Genomic DNA, 16,762 nt, shown 5'->3' with positions numbered 1-16,762 from the left:
TCAGATTAATATTTCACTGCTTAATGCTTGATGTAAAAGCATGACTTTTATTGTTTGTTATCATTTAACCCATCTACAGTAACATAATTTAGAGACACAGCACATTTTCATCGCTCTATTTTCTCTTCAAGAACATGCTAAATTGTTCAGAATTCTTTAATTTTATATATACAATACAGAGAAAAAAGGCAAAAGTAGATTATAAAAGAAATTATTATATTATTTTTTTATAATTTAAATTAGCTATTTATTCATTTTATTTATTTGTTACACTATTAATGCAAAGGAGATTACTTTATTTCATTATTTAATATATATTTATCTACTATGCTTTGTGTGCATTATATATAACTTTCAGTATTATCTCATTCAATCAAACACAGATCATACTAATAACCCATAGGTATGCAGACATTATAAATAACTTTACTGAATTGCTTGAGTATAAGACACACTAAATTTATTATCTTCAAAATTTCTGCTTTGTATTTTCACTCACCTAGATTTACTTCCTCTTTGTAAAGCAAGAGGAGAAGTAAGAGTAGCACCACTAGAGTCCCGAGTAAAACGAATGTGATTTCCAGGCACATTAACTTTTTGTGAAGGTGATTTGAAAACATCCAAAGAATTTGTTGGAGATACCTTTGCATGTGATCTAGCAGAATTTGATTTTAGAGATCTTGTACGTTTCAGTGGTGCACCTCGAACTGAATGCCACATGCTACCAAACAAAGAGTGGTTTCTCTAAATGAAAAAAGAAAAATAGAAATATTAGAAGAAAAAATAATATTCTGTTAAGAAACATCCTTATTACATAATATGATTTAGCATTTATGTAGATTATAACAAACCTTTAAAGCATAAATATCACTGTTCTGTATAAACATGTAAAAAACAAGTCAGGTTCCTAACTATTGATGCTATATTTATAAAGACAGAGGATTGTAGTTCATCAGCTTTCAGAACTATTAAAAATTCTCTTAATCAGATTTCAAAATAATGAAATCAAATAGTTATTTTACATATGAACTGATAATTAAAGCAAATAGCACACTTTATGAGTATAATATATTTAATTTGTTTTTAAAAACCTAACAGAAACTAGTATTAAATTAATGCTACATCTTGAAAATCAACAAAGTAATTAAAAAATCAGAAATAACAAACAATGGGTTAAAATACATATCTTATGCAAGACATATCTGAGTTTTAAAGTTTCCTTTAAATTTCCAAACAGGACACTCATGAAGCTACATGGAACTAAAGCACAACAAGTTTTTATGAAAAGATCAAATTTAATTATAGCGCTAAAAATTCTAATATACTAATTATAACATAATATAAATAGCTAAAAAATCTTATGCATTTTAAAGGATTCAGTTTAAGATTATTTTAAAATTTATGATTTTTTTTTAAAATTTGCATAAAAAATACAAAACAACAATATCAAAATGTTTAAATAATAGGATATTTTTATTTCAACTTTATCCTGAAAAAGGTCAACATTCACTAGATTATGCATACATATCTGATATACTTTCTAATATTTGACATGAAAATTAAACGAGATACAACTAAACTGAAATTATAAACCTCAAAAGAGAAGTGTAATATTATTAAGTGGAAACATATATTCATATATTTCTTGCACTATCTATGAGTATACAGGTACATAAGCTAGTTTAAATGAATGCACAAAGACAAAGAAATCTCACTCAACTTGCTACTCATTTTCACACTGCTTCACTCATGAGCGTAGCAATATGAATAAATAAAATTCTGTAATAATACATTATGCTTTAGTGAAAGGAAATTGTAAATCAAAGAAAACTTAGTAATTTCTGAGACTAGTAATGCTTTTAAAAATGAATTTATTTATAAAATTTTCTGAGTAATTTCTGTTTCTTTCAATTTAAAAAAAATCTTATTTTGATCTCATAATGCTAAGATGATATAGACTATACAAAAGGTATAAATTAGTAACAGATTTTGAAAATGCATTTTATAAAATAATAAGAGTTTTCTTTTGCTGAGGTTCAGCTTTATTATTATCTATTACTCAAAATATTTCCAAATAGAGTTACATGCAATAAAAGATAAACTATAAAAAATTTTTAACACATGCTATAAATACAATGAAACCACATATTAAATAAAGAAAATGTGATGTATAAAAAAATTTACTAAAATCAAAATTGCGTTTTACCAATTACTTTACAATCAAAACAAGCACTTATGCAGGTAATACATGAAACTGAAGAAAATCAGGAAAATTTTAGTATTGAATTTGGAAATTATTTTAAATTTTAATCTAAGTTCAGATAAAAGCTGCTGTTTTCCTTTAAAATATTAATAAGTTTTAAAGGATTTCTTTTACTATCATTCAGATCACACTATATACTTGCTAGTACAGTTTTATTGTGGAAAAAGAATACTTGCATAAATTCATATAGTTTTTTTCTTTATTAGCCCTCAATATTTACAACGTAAAAGAAAATTTGAGTTCATCAAAATTTTTTAAATACTATCAATGTAACTGTATGATGAAAAATGATGCAGTATGTAACATATTAATCATGAAAAATGTAGTATTGTTACAGAATTATTTGGATGTAACAAAACTACATTATCAAACACCATCTACTGGCAATTAGAACAACTTACAGGCAGTCGACCTCTAGCCACCTACCATCAGGACAGGTTCTCCAATATTATATCTCCATGATTCAAATGTTAATTCTAAATGTTGTGTGTTCAGTTTTGGTGTATGTTCTGTTTTAATCTAGATTTTCTTTGTAACTGTTTCAATGTTCTGTTAATAAATACTTTTAGAGATATCTGACATTTGTATTTATAGAAGAATGGCTATTAATAATATTTTAAGGGATAATACTAAAAAATATTAAATACCATCAGTATCATAATGCAATTTAATAAATTTGAATAAGGTATATCTGTATCATAAAAGAAAAATCATTAGGAAAATTTTACAGAAATCTGAAAAGATATCAACACTGATAGTTTATATGTTATAATAATAGACTTGATCATAAAGAAGTTTTGAATTAACTAAGAATGAAAAAATTGGTTTCTCAATCAAACTCTTATTTGAAATTTGGATACTTAACTGTTAATACAGGGCAAAATAATAAACTTCCAAATACGGTTAATGAATATACAAATATCAAGATTGGCAACATAAGTTGCAAATTAAAATTACACCAAAAGTTGCAAATTTAGTAACCCTTTCATTATGGGAAAAAACTATTTAATCACATTAAACTTTTTTGAAAATTAAGAAAAGGCGTTGCTTCACATAAAATCTTTGCAAATTTTATTTTTTAGCAAAAAAATTTTGGATTTTTCATACTTCATATAATGAGTAGTAACCTTTTCTCAAAGAAAAAATATTTTGGCATTGTCTCCCCTTTTCAACAGATACATAAGATTTATAGTATTTTTCATATAAATGACTAATGAATTTTTAACAAATGTTATCTAAAATAAGAAAATGTATATAACTCTCATGTAAATATCTCTCTCAAAGTTATTACAATTAATTATTGTTCTTTAGAATACAGAGTAGATTTTAATATATACTGCATTTTTAAACTGTTTTAAAATACAGACAGAGTAAAATGGAAAATTATTTTAGTATGCCACTCTGGTATTATAGAATCTAAAATTTTAAAAATTATGCATAACAGCCTTTCTTTGTGATTCTAGCCTTTCTTTCATCACAATACAAATTTTTATGATTTACATTTTGAGTAAATTATACTGAATAATTTTTCATTGGATAGTTGGTTTTTATAGGTTAGAAACTTCATTAGCATTTAGAAAATTTTTACTTGAAAAAAAGGATATTATCAAACTAAAAAAGGGGGATGAAATATTAAGTAATATCTCTTGCACTAAAGTCATAAAAATTGTGGAATTACGCAGAATTACTCTTTGGTTAGAAATAATGGCCTACAGCAAAAAACATTTAAACATTATGATAACTTGATTATGCATAAATATCTGCATTAAAACTTGAATATGATCTAGCATCTATTGGGTTGTCGGAAAAGTCATGACATATTTTGGTAAAAGATGGCAAGTATTGATTTACGGAAGCACTAGAGTTATTTATAGCCATGCAATCGTTATGTCATGAAAAGCTGAAAGGTTGAGCGTTATGTATACTAATACTTCAGGAGAGGATATTTTACTTCAGAAAAGGGAAGAACATGCAACAAGCTTGTAAAAAGTTGCATAAAGTTTAAGGCAACAATTCTCTACAAGAACATCAGTGCCAATGCTGGTTCATGAAATTCCATGCTGGTGATTTTGATTCCCTTGGTCAGGAAGGCTTAACGAGATTGATAATGACCAAATCAAGACATTAATTGAGTCAAACCATCATTACACAACACGGCAGACTGCAGAAACATTGAAAATCCATCATTCAACTGCTCATGAGCATCTGAAGAAACTGGATACATAAGCTCAATGTGTGGGTTCGTCATAAACTCAAAGAAGTTGATTTGTTAGCATGGATATATACATATGTCACATGCTCATTAAATGTGAGAGAAAAGATCCTTTTTTGAAGCAACTGATAACTGGTAATGAGTACAACAATGTACAACTCCACATGTACAACAATGTGGAGAGCAAACTTTCATGCTTCCAAAAAGGTAATCTGCCTCAAACAACATCAAAAGCAGACATTCATCAGAGAAAGATTATGCTCTCAGTGTGGTGGGGTTTTAAAGATGTAATGTTTTCTGAGCTTCTACGTAGGAACCAAATAACCAATTCTAAAGTGTAAAGTTGGCAAAGAAACAGTTTGAATGATCATCATCCAGAAATGGCCAGAACTCATTAAGTTATGGGATTGTGTTAATTTATAAGATCCTACAGGGATCGTGTTAGATTATGACAATGCAAAACCACACAAAGTTTGGTCACTCGTCAAAAACTTTTGGAGACTGAATGGAATGTGTTGCCACATCCACCACATTTGCCTAATCTTGCACCACCACACTTCCATTTGTTTCGTTTTCAAGTCCTTGCATGATATAACATTCAATTCCAATGTAAATCAGCCCCTCCTTCAGTTTTTTATTTATAAAGATAGGTCCTTCTATGAACAAGGAATTCTGCAGTTTGCTGAAACATGGAGCAAGGTTATTTAGCAAAATGGACAATATAACATTAACTGAAATGCATTCTTTGCATCATGAAATGCATGTTGTGAAATACAGACCAAATGCGTCATGACTTTTGCAACAACATGACTGCTTTATTATAACTGTCTATCATAAATACACAGTTTTTTCAAGTCAAATTTAACCCTTAGTTTGATATAATTGCATATATTATAGTAATAATTTTTTATCTTGTTTAGATCAGCATTTATTGCATTTAAAATATTTTCACAATAATTTATTTCACTGACACACTTATGCTTATAGTTTTTTATAAATTATGTGAACCCATTTATCTACATAAGCACATATAATAATTTAAATAAAATATGCTTTGCTGATTTGATAAGCATTATCATTATAATAATTTTGATTTCATAAAACTTTCTAACTTGTATTAATATTTTGCTCCACATAAAAATAAACACAACATAAATTTCATAATCCTAAAAAAATAAAAAAGTTTAAGAGTCCTTCATAAAGTTGGAAATGTTCTGTTACTTTATAGAAAGCTCAGTTTATATTTAAGTAACTAATTATATTACTTAAAAGAAATCATATAAAAGTTTGGAATTCATTAATAATAGGCGAAATGTTTACAGAAAAGAATATATATACTTTGGATTTCTTTTTGTTACACAAAATAAGAGACTTCATTGAATAATAAGCTAATTAAAATGAGAAATGAAAATGAAAATGAAAATTTGTGGCACAGAGTACTATAATTTTGTGCTCAGATATCACATTGTTTATAACTGACTTTTCAGCAGAGTTGATTTTTATAAGCATACCTACATAGTGAGAAATGTGTATTGATAAAGTTGTTTTTTAATTTAAGATGTTTCTTAAAGTAAAATCACAAAACAATTGCATTATTTACTTTTCTTTTTCCATGTCTAAAAACATGTGCTTTGGGCTAACATGTTAAAATATTTTAGTGTAGTTAATGTCATACTTTTAAAGATTTAGTATAAGCAAAGAGCCATCTGATATGAATTCAAATATTTATAGCAGTAATCCTTCTCACTTTGCAAAAATAGCCTGAACTAACCCTATGTGCAGGTTCTGATTCAACTGTTTCATTTTCTTCAACTTCCAAACTTCCAGAGATGGCACGGCGGATTTCAGGCCCAATTTCATGGAGTGTGCGCAGTCCAGCCTGAACAATGGAGATCAGCTACAATTAAGGTTACTTGGTGTTACACACAGGACGATCACCACAAAACACAACAAAGCACATTTGGCACACAATAAGCAAAAATGAAAAAAACATGAAAACAAAAGCAAACTAAGATCATGCAATTTTACAGGCATTATTTCAATCAACACATGCAGAAGAAGGCAGAGATACTATTGTTCTACTAAGTTGATTTAATTTTGCAGCACAGTTAGAGAGTTATATAGTAAGCTTAAGCTGGCAAGTTTACAAAATGTAGTAACACAAATTTTTTTAAGGGATAGATAAAAATTTTCAATTCAGCATAATTTTGATTTATTAGATTCAGATATTTAATATAATTTTACCCATCTTCAAGAATTACCAAATGCACTGAATAAGTTTATATTCAATTGGCTTAAAAACCACTAAATTTTTTTCTATTATTTGCAATTTAATTGCTTGAACAGATCAGAATTTTGTATGGTCTTTTAATAGAACAAAAAGATATTAATTTAGTTTAATTGCAACATAAGGATTTAAAGTTTTATGCACTTAGTGACAAATACATAATTGTTCAATATCAGAGAAACATGTATTACAAAATGTTAAAAAAATATAAAAATGTTTCATTCCTAAAAATAAATTAAAACCAAATGTGTAAAATTTACTAATTACTTTACTGATAAATCCAGCTGGTTCATATACCAGTTTATAAAGCGGAACTTTCTCTTCAATTTACTGCATGAAGAAGAAATTTGACTTTCCTAATTCAGGAATGAAATATTATATAAGTAATTGGAAAAACAAAGCTGCATTCATCAGTATTGCCATTAGTAAAGAATGGATAATAACCAACTGGCTTCAGTTTCGAATCTCAGCTAAAATATGGGCACTTATGACTGCATGACTGGCAGTCATAAGTGCCAGAGTGCGTGCGAAGATAATAAAAAGATGTTTAACAAATTGAAAATTCTAGCTATTAGTGAATCTAGCTTTAATATGGAAGATACCTTCAGTCATCTATGAGGAAGAAAGTAGATTTAGACTTTAGTTATATATAATGTCTGAGATCCAGAATCGTCAGGGTGAGCCACCATGTTTGGCGATTCCAGAAATTCCCAGATTTGAGGACATTAACTTAAATCTAGTAATAAATGACATATAGTAATTATTACATTAAAAATATAAAATGATTGTTTGTGAAATAATGAAGCATTTATAAAAAGAGCTCAGTATTAACATTTATTTTGTTTATTAAACATTTCCTTCTATGTAAGTTATTTAAGCAGATTAGCTTTTTTGTTAATATTTTCTCTTTAATATTATAAAAAGATATAATTTCTTCTTCAATTACAAAATTCATTGTTTAATTCCTGTAGTTGACATCTTGAGAATTCTCACTAAATTGTTAACTGAAATCCAACATCCATCTTCAACAAACATTTGTTGCCACTTTTATTCATTTTAAGTAATGATATAGATATTTTCAGGATTTAAAACCGTACAACAGATTCCCCAGCTGTTCAATGGTTAGGGATTAGGAGAATGAAGATTTCTGTTATATCATTTTCACTCAGTATTTCTTCACACACACAAAAAAAATTTCATGCTTTCTTTCTATTAGAACCAAATCATCTGGCAAGAATAAGCAGTTATTATCCTTCTTCAGAAAATAGTATTTTAGTTTGCATAAAGAGGTACTGCATTTGGATAAACACTTCATGAAAATAAAATATAACTCGAAGCCAAAATGTGGATATTTTCTAATTTTAAAGCCATACTGCAGATTTTGCTATCTGTTAATCAACATATGTTTTTGGCTTTGTCATCACAATGAAAGATTTCAGTTATATCATTCAGGATTTCTTTGCATATTCCAATCATTGAACTTGAGGTATCATAAAGTATTAAAATTCATATAGATGCCATCCTCATGAACTATGATAGGTAGCTATAAATATGTCAAGCACAGTTAAAAATATTTGTAATCACATCCTCTCATGACCTTGGATTGCTTCACACAGTAAATTTTATATTAAAATCTTTCAAGAATTATTAGATGAACTGTTGCACCAAATTTTAAAAGGCTACTTTTTATCTGCATTTCATTTGCACAAAATTCTAGTATCAATTAGCTGAATGATGAATACACAGTTTCATTAGGTTAGGTTGAGTTATTTGAATATGGCAAAGGCATGAAGGCTATCTGTCTGACAAGAGGGATGGCTTCATGGTGACTGATGGTAACTGGCTCATATGCATGTTACACATGGAGAAAACCATGAAATTCAATCACACAGCCAGTAAATTCACCTGGGTTTGAATCCATGCCACAATGAACTACCAGTATTTAGAGGTTCAGCTTAATCAATCTGGCATCGGTGGGGCAAAGTGCATTTTCGAAAAAAGATTAAAATGAAGATGTTAAAATAGCAGTAAAGATATTAGATTGAACAAAATAATAAGCTGGATTTAATCAGAAATTTAAGGAAGTGCAGAATTTACGTTAGCTGAGTTTAAGTTCATCAGAATCAAACTCTTTCTTCTCTCTTCACTGCTGTGTCAATGAAATAAAACCGATTTGTGCAACATTTCACTCCAAACAAGCATCACATTGGACTTTATTTATTGTGAACAGAACTAGATAAGAAAGAAAAACAATGCTGCTCCCCAGAGCCACTGAAAGGCCAAAAATGTAATTCGCTAGTGTTTAAAGGTGAAAACCATGATTCAACACTGTTGTGGGTTATTATTTCTCTATCTAAAAAAAAAAAAAAAAAAACCCTCAGATATTCAGGAGAAAATCCGATTTACAGTCCATCAGCTTTTTCTTGGGCATTAAATTCTCTGTTTCTACATTATATGTAGAATAAAAATTATGAGAGGTGTATACTTCTAGTTATTTTATGTCCGTATTGCATTAATATTAATGTTATATTTACTTGCATATGTCCTATCCTTTTTATTAATTTTACTATTTTCATATCAACATGGGAAAATGATGCAATGTGTCAATTTCTAAGGGAAATTATTAAAAAAAGAATTTAAAAGAATTAGTTATAGTCACTATTTTTAATAGCATTCATTTTACTTACATAAAGTTACTTTGTTATTGAGCCATTCACATTCTGATGAGAAAAATAAAAAGGTTTCAAATTAGTTGCTGAAGAAACTAGGGAGAAAATACCCAAGAAGGGGAGGAAATATTCAAATATTATGACACTGTCTATGCAGCAAAATAGTCTGTTTATGATTTTGCTATATAAATACAAACAGTTTGCATCATTAGCAATGAACATTTAACGAAGGATCATCTTGATTGTGCAATAGGACTGCTATTAGAATTATATACAAATGTACTAACTCATGTATTATCCATTCATATTAAAAGATGTTTACTGATAATAAAAATAATTTAGATATTTTTTCCCCAAATGTTAAACCAAAACATCTACACTTTATGATATTACTATTAGTGACATATGATGAATCCATCAAATACACATTGTAAAATTTTAAAATAGACTGCCAAATTTTTGTGCATGGCAATTATTGTTCAAATATGACAACAACTGATACTCAGAACATTATGCAGTTGCAGTTTCATATTTGTTTTATGTTTATTAATTTGGATATGGCTTTTTGTCAGGGAGAATAATAAAAGTATAGTATTAAAAGTCTAAGATAATAATACTTTCTGGCAAGATAAAGTTATACTATTTAACAATAATTCACCTTTGATTACAATAAATGGAAAAATCAACATTTTAAATTTAATTAAATATCTAGCTTATGTATTAATAAGCTATTACAAAGAAGATGCAGAAACAATACAGACATTAATATAACATATATGCATACTAAGCAGTACTAAAAATGCATGAGACTGAAACAGGCAGATACATATAAGTGCATGAAATTTTTTATTTAGTACATCAAAAAAACTATTTACTCCTATTTTAAGATTTTTATTATTCTTCATGCAAAACTACTAAGAGAATCATAAAATTCATAATGAACACAAAATACAAGAACGATAAGTACTTTTTAACTTTTTTTAAAATACAGTTCAGATTTATAATTACCACAACATTACAAAATTTAAAATTCTTAAAAATACATTAAAAGAATTACAGAAAGTGCCCTAACATTACAAGTAGTTAAGTATTTAAGTTCTAAAAATGTAAGAAAAGGAACTAGAGAGGGTAAAAAGAATTATTTCAAAATGCACATAAATAATAATTTATAATACTGAATCTTAATGCAGAAAGATTGAGGAAAAAAAAACTTTTTAGACTATGCTGCATAATATTTTCATGTTTTGATATCAATTTTGGAGCTTTAAAGTAGACAATTTAATGGAAAGAATATGCAAAATTTCAACTTATATAATGCTTCATGATGAATTCTTAACATCTAGATAGAAGTAAAATAATGTCATCTGTTATCTATGTCAAAATTTCAGTATGAGTTGGAAAAAAAAAAAAAAAAAAAAAAAAAAAAAAAAAAAAAAAAGATTATGTATTAGAAATCCTTCATAGCTCATAACAAATCAGATATTAAGACAAATCTTTTAAACAAATTTTTCAGGAACTATTGTGGCAAGAGCATTAAATTCAAGAATTTTCACATCAATATTTTTTACTGCTCTTCTAAAAAGTGACACAAATACAAATACAACATAATAAATGTGAAAATAAAGAAACTAAACTAATAAGAATTTTTTTAATATTCTGTACAATTCCCAGCTCAATCCTAGAAGATGCTGTTTACTTGTCTTAGGCTTGGACATGCATTTTTATGATGTAATATTGCATACGCCTCTTTCTAAAAACAAGTTATAGTTATGCTATAACTTAAATCTCTGGAAAATTTTAATTATATTTTAACTGAGATGAAATGTTAGGTTCATAATGTTATTGTGTGAGAATTTTTTTTTTGTTATAAATGCACTTTTGTATGATACTTTTAACATTTAATGCAACATGTTAAATCTAAAAAAAGTATGATTAAGATTCATAAAACAATTGAAAATTTTGAATGAATGCTTAAAAATTTATAACCTTAACTGCTCAAAATACAGAAAAGAATTCATTTGCTCAAAGAACATTTTGATCACTGATGAGTGCATCTGATCTTGTGTTTCCTGCAGTATGGATGATTATCTGAATCTGGAATTTTTTATCAGTTTGAGTGAAAGGGTAAAAAATTGTGATTGAGTACTATATGGAGAAAAGGGAGATTGGAAGGTCATATAAATGTCCGATTTGTGAAACGAATATGAAACTGGCAGAGCAAAACAACTGTATAGATGGTTTTGAGCAGATGTATAGAAAGTTATGGGAGATGAATCTAAGCATCGTATTACAAAGTTTGTTCAAAAGGATTCGTGGTTTGCGAAGGGTAAATCCAGCAACTGTGGTGTTTCGCAAGTTACGTATATGTGGTTGGGTAATGATTTTATATGATTGGCATTACGTATTGCTAAAAATACTGTGACAGATTGGAACGGTTTTTGCAGGGAATGTGCATGGAGTTATGCTTGAGGAAGAATGTGATTTTGGGTGGGGAAGGCGTGATTGTGGAAACTGATGAAATTAAATTTGGTAAGCAAAAATATCATAGAGGTAAAAGAATCGAAGGGAGATGGGTGTTTGGTTTGCTTGAGAGAGGGACAGATAAATGTGTGTTTAGAGTGGTTGAAAGCAGAGGTGCTGAGTCATTGTTAGAAATTGTTAAAGAGAGTGCTCTGCCAAGATCTACTGTTATTTCAGATTGCTGGAAAGCCTATAGTTGCCTCGATCCAAAAGGATATGCACATCCTAAAAGTAAATCATAGATTTTGTCAACATAAATTTTGTTTTAAAGATCGGAAGATAGGTGCGTATACCAACAGCACTGAGGGTATTTAAGGAGCAATTAAAAAAAATCTCCGTGGTTCTCGGTAGGCAAAAGAACAATTTGATTTGCATCTGGCTCAGTACATGTGGAGATGGCAACAAAAGAAAACTGACACATGCAAGTTAATGGAGATATTTCGTAGTGAGATGTTAGCCATATATTTTGCAAAAGGACAGGACTGAAGGTAAGTTTCACTTATTATTATTGACTAAAGTGAAATATCGGGTGCATGCTAAATATGGCAATTTCAATATTAGGTAATTACTTTATTTTGATTGCTTAATTTCCATCATCGTGTCACTTTTCTGGAAGCATTTTTTATAACTCGAATTAATGGAGTTAGTTGTGCTCGATGCCGAGTTTCTGAAAACAGATTGCTAAGTATATGGGCAATGCAAAGTTTGTGTAACAATCTGATTTTTTTAAATGAAAGGAAATTGCTGTGTACATTGGCAATGCACAATGCAGAAATTGTACGTGATGCTGAGTTTGTGCAATTTTCTGATGTTTTCTCAACTGAAAACAGATCGCTGTGCATATGAGAAAAGTGAGGTTGTGTGTGATGCTGAGCAGTAATGTAATTATTTTGAGTGGAATGTGTAATATATCGTTTGTTTTAAATTTGTACTGTTGTTTTAATTGTAAATTATATTTTAGACACTTTTTTAAAATTTAAATTGTATTTTAAATTGTTTTCTTTTGATATGTTGATAATGTTTTCCGACATAAGATAAATATTGATACGATCTTTTCAAGAATAGGAGGAAAACCGCAAACTTGGATCTGATAAGAAACTTTACTTATTATTTTAATATGTAGTGTTTGCTATCGCAATTGCACTTGATAATATATGGTCTACTTGAAGCATTGCTTAGTGTTCCAAATTTGTACATTTTATTTCCTTATCTTATTTTTATAATTATGAGAAATTAGATTTCTTTCACTTATTAATTAATAGAATTCTAGTATGTGCATTACAGATGATAATGTACTGAACATGATGAAAATTTTCAATAATATAAATTTTTTAATTTTTAGAAAATACTGAAGATTGTCTACTTAGTATGTAAGGGATTGTGTCGTTGTGTACCTATAACGTGATTTGTAAAAACGATGAAATTAAATTATTTTATAATATGAATTTAAATTTTAAAAAATCTTTTTAATTGTGCAAATGCTAAAATTTTGCTAAATAATGCTTTGAAAATATTGAAGCTCTATGAAATACAAGTATGACAGACTGCGACACTGCTTACCATTTCAATTATTGGTAGAATTGAATTACTGTCATGTAAATTTTAACTATACACAATTTATTATACTTATTTTTAGTAAGACCTAAGCTTAACTGTCAGAAACATAAATATAAAATACAGAATTTAATATTAATTTACAATAATAAACAATTGATTATTGTTATTTTCAGCAGAAAATAGAAAGTACACCTAGTATAAATACAAGAATACTATATCTATGGAGAACTAATTGTGACATCACAAGGTTAGACTCACGTATTTACAGATATCACTTAGCTCCGAATTTGCAAATTTGTTTATGCAGCATATTCTGAGCATTTACTCAATTCCCATAACAGCTGTTAGTTCCAATGAGCTGAATGAACTAAGCTTGATAATGTTCTGTTTATAAAACTGCAGGCTATGTAGCAATAGATATTAAATACAGTCAAGTCTTTAATCCGGACATTCATAATCCGGATTGATCCATAATCCGTGCCTCAAAGCTAAAAACTTTCTGCACATGCGCATAATATCTTTACGTATGCCCATATGCATTTATACATGCACATAATACGTTTACGCATGCATGTTTAAAGCATAATAGATGGTATAATTTAAGCTAAAATTATCTAATTATCTATTTCAGTTAATGTTGCAGATTGCGTTGTTCCTTAATCTTCTAATTGGATCCGGCTTATTATTTTTTGCAGACTGTTAGAGCAATTTTATAAAAGTAAGCTTGAACTTTTGATTATGTCAAAAAGAATTTCCGATTCTGGTGCTGCCAAAGGATTTACAAAGCGAAAGCATGTTTCGATGTCCATCAAACAAAAAGTAGATTTGCTGCAAAAAAATGGATTAAGGTATATCCTTTGTTTCTCTAACCATTACGAAATCTGTTTATCAATTTCATGCTGCTCTGCGGGGGAGGGGAGGACGCGCAATGAATTGGAAGTTGATCTGTCAGCACTATCTTTATCTTCAGGGCAGATGTTTTTATTTTATTCGGCTTATAATTCCTTACTAAATGTAGTATTTCATCTCAATGTACTCCGTCTTTGATATGTTTTAAATCAAATTCCTCGTCATTATAAATATCACAAATACACATCAAATAGTTTTCTGGTTGCAATTTTCTAATTTCGAGTATGCATAATGTATGCTTTACGCATGTGCACATTAAAAGAAATGTTTAATAAAATAAACAAATAAATATTAAGCTTTTTTTTTGTAAATTTTTATAACCTTTAGATCATAATTGCTCTTTATTTCATAAATTGTGGTTTCATATTTTTAATTTTATAATTTCTGCATGCCATCTTACCAGATTTAAACTGATGATCTATAAATGCGGAAAAACCGATAATCCGGAATCGCCTAAGTCCCAACGAGTCCGGTTTAAAGACTTTTGACTGTATACTGAATTTAGTATAAATACACTAGTTTTTCAGCCTGTATATGCTTTTTGCTGCTGAGTCCTTAACATCAAGCCCATAACAATATCTTCATAGCTCAAAGCAAGATAAACTGGATTTATAACTGGAGTGCATATTTCACAAAAATGTGCTTAAAGTATAAAAACAGCTGTAAAAAACCTCACAACGGAGAAAAATGTAATTAACAAAAGTTTTTTTCCTAAATGAAAGTTACAGTAATAGAAAAAATTCCTTTAATCATTTTGAGATTGTTAAGTAAACAGTTGTCAAATTGTTGCCAACAACATGAATTGTTATGAATGCCAACAATATGAATTGATATTCTTATTAAACAACCAAAATGAAAAATCAGAAATAGAAATAATTAGAATTAAGGCTTAGGAGTGTAACAATCGCCTCTTAGCCATAACCTTCAAAATTTCTATTTCTCAAAGAATCATTATCTACTCCATTTAAAAGGTATACAAAATTAATTTTGCATTCAGAAAAAATTTCTGAAATGTATTTTAAAAACCGTAAGAGTATTTCCATAAGGTAGTAAAGCAATCCACAGAAGAACCTAAATGTAGATAAAATGTATCATTAATTTTACTCTAAATAATCAGTCTAAATAAGAATATATTAAATACCTGCAAAGCAACTGTTCGCTCTTGAGTTTTGCCTCCAGTATCGTGTGACCTTTCTTCCTTTCTTTTTTTGAAACGACGAAAGTAATCTTGAATTAAGAAAGTAGCATAAAATTTCCCAACAGTAACATCATCATCAGCTGTTGGATAAGAATTGAGATTCAGATTAAATAAGAATTTTATCACAGTAAACTCAAACTTCTGAATTTAAAATCATAAAAATCACAATACTCTCAACAGATATACAGTACAAAGTCCGTAATCCGGATGTCCATTATCCGGAATGATCTATAATCCGGACCTCAAAGCCACAAACTTTTTTTTTTGTATGCTTTACACATGGATGTAAAGAATGCACACATATTATGTGCCCTATACTTCCACAGTTATAACACCTTGGTTCTTTACTCCTATTAGGTATAGCACATGCTGTATATTTCGTGTGTTAGTACTTGAATAACCCTTATTCTTCGTATCTGGAAAGCGGATTTTTCTCATAAATTTTTTATTTCTCTTTGAAATGAGAAATAGTTTTACACCCATACAAAATAATATAGTTACTACTCTGATCGGGTATTCCATTGATTACATAATCAAGAATTGGTGAATCATCAACAGAACCGCGACTGGTTATTTTACGCTTGGCAATTAAATATTCGGAAAGGGATTCACCAGGTTTTAGTGTCGTTTAAGTCCAGACATAGTCTAAATGATTTGCTTCTCTAACCATCCTGAAATCTGTTTATCAATTTCACGCTGCTCTGCGGGGGAAGGGGGTGTCTCGGCTCGCTATGAACTGGAAGTTGATCTGTCAGCACTATCCTCATCTTCAGGGCAGATGTTTTTATTTTATTTGGCTTATAATTCCTTACTAAATGTAGTATTTCATCTCGATGTACTCCGTCTTTGATATGATTTAAATAAATTTCCTCATCATTATAAATATCCCGAATACACATCAAATAGTTTTCTGGTTGCAATTTTCTAATTTCGAGTATGCATAATGTATGCTTTACGCATGTGCACATTAAAAGAAATGTTTAATAAAGTAAACAAATAAATATTTAGCTTTTATTTGTTTGTAAAATTTGATTCGCTTTAGATCACAATTGCTCTTTATTTCATAAATTATGGTTTCATATTTTTAATTGTATAAGTTCTGCATGCCATCTTGCCAGATTTAAATTGATGATCTATAATTCGGAAA

General features: G+C 28.7%; 1 protein-coding gene across 9 annotated transcripts in view; it reads right to left on the bottom strand.

Moving 5' to 3' along the window:
* LOC118202388 (muscle calcium channel subunit alpha-1-like) overlaps positions 1–16,762 on the bottom strand; it is a 674,690-nt gene that overhangs the window by 42,412 nt on the left and 615,516 nt on the right. For 5 of the 9 annotated variants that reach the window (XM_085820710.1, XM_085820709.1, XM_085820717.1 and 2 more), the window contains 3 exons: positions 15,559–15,695; positions 6,223–6,372; positions 500–744 (listed from right to left, as the gene is read on the bottom strand). In XM_085820710.1, the coding sequence (XP_085676836.1) occupies positions 500–744; positions 6,223–6,372; positions 15,559–15,695 (532 nt within the window). The remainder of the gene's footprint in view (positions 1–499; positions 745–6,222; positions 6,373–15,558; positions 15,696–16,762) is intronic. The other 4 variants (XM_085820713.1, XM_085820712.1, XM_085820716.1 and 1 more) reach the window with 4 other exon arrangements.

This window comes from Stegodyphus dumicola, chromosome 7 (assembly GCF_044657685.1).
Source record: "Stegodyphus dumicola isolate Sdum_Otavi_A_Nest chromosome 7, ASM4465768v1".
In the NCBI taxonomy this organism is placed as follows: Eukaryota; Metazoa; Arthropoda; class Arachnida; order Araneae; family Eresidae; genus Stegodyphus; species Stegodyphus dumicola.
Note: the sequence above shows the minus strand (reverse complement) of the source record. Positions and strands in the feature narration are given on the sequence as shown.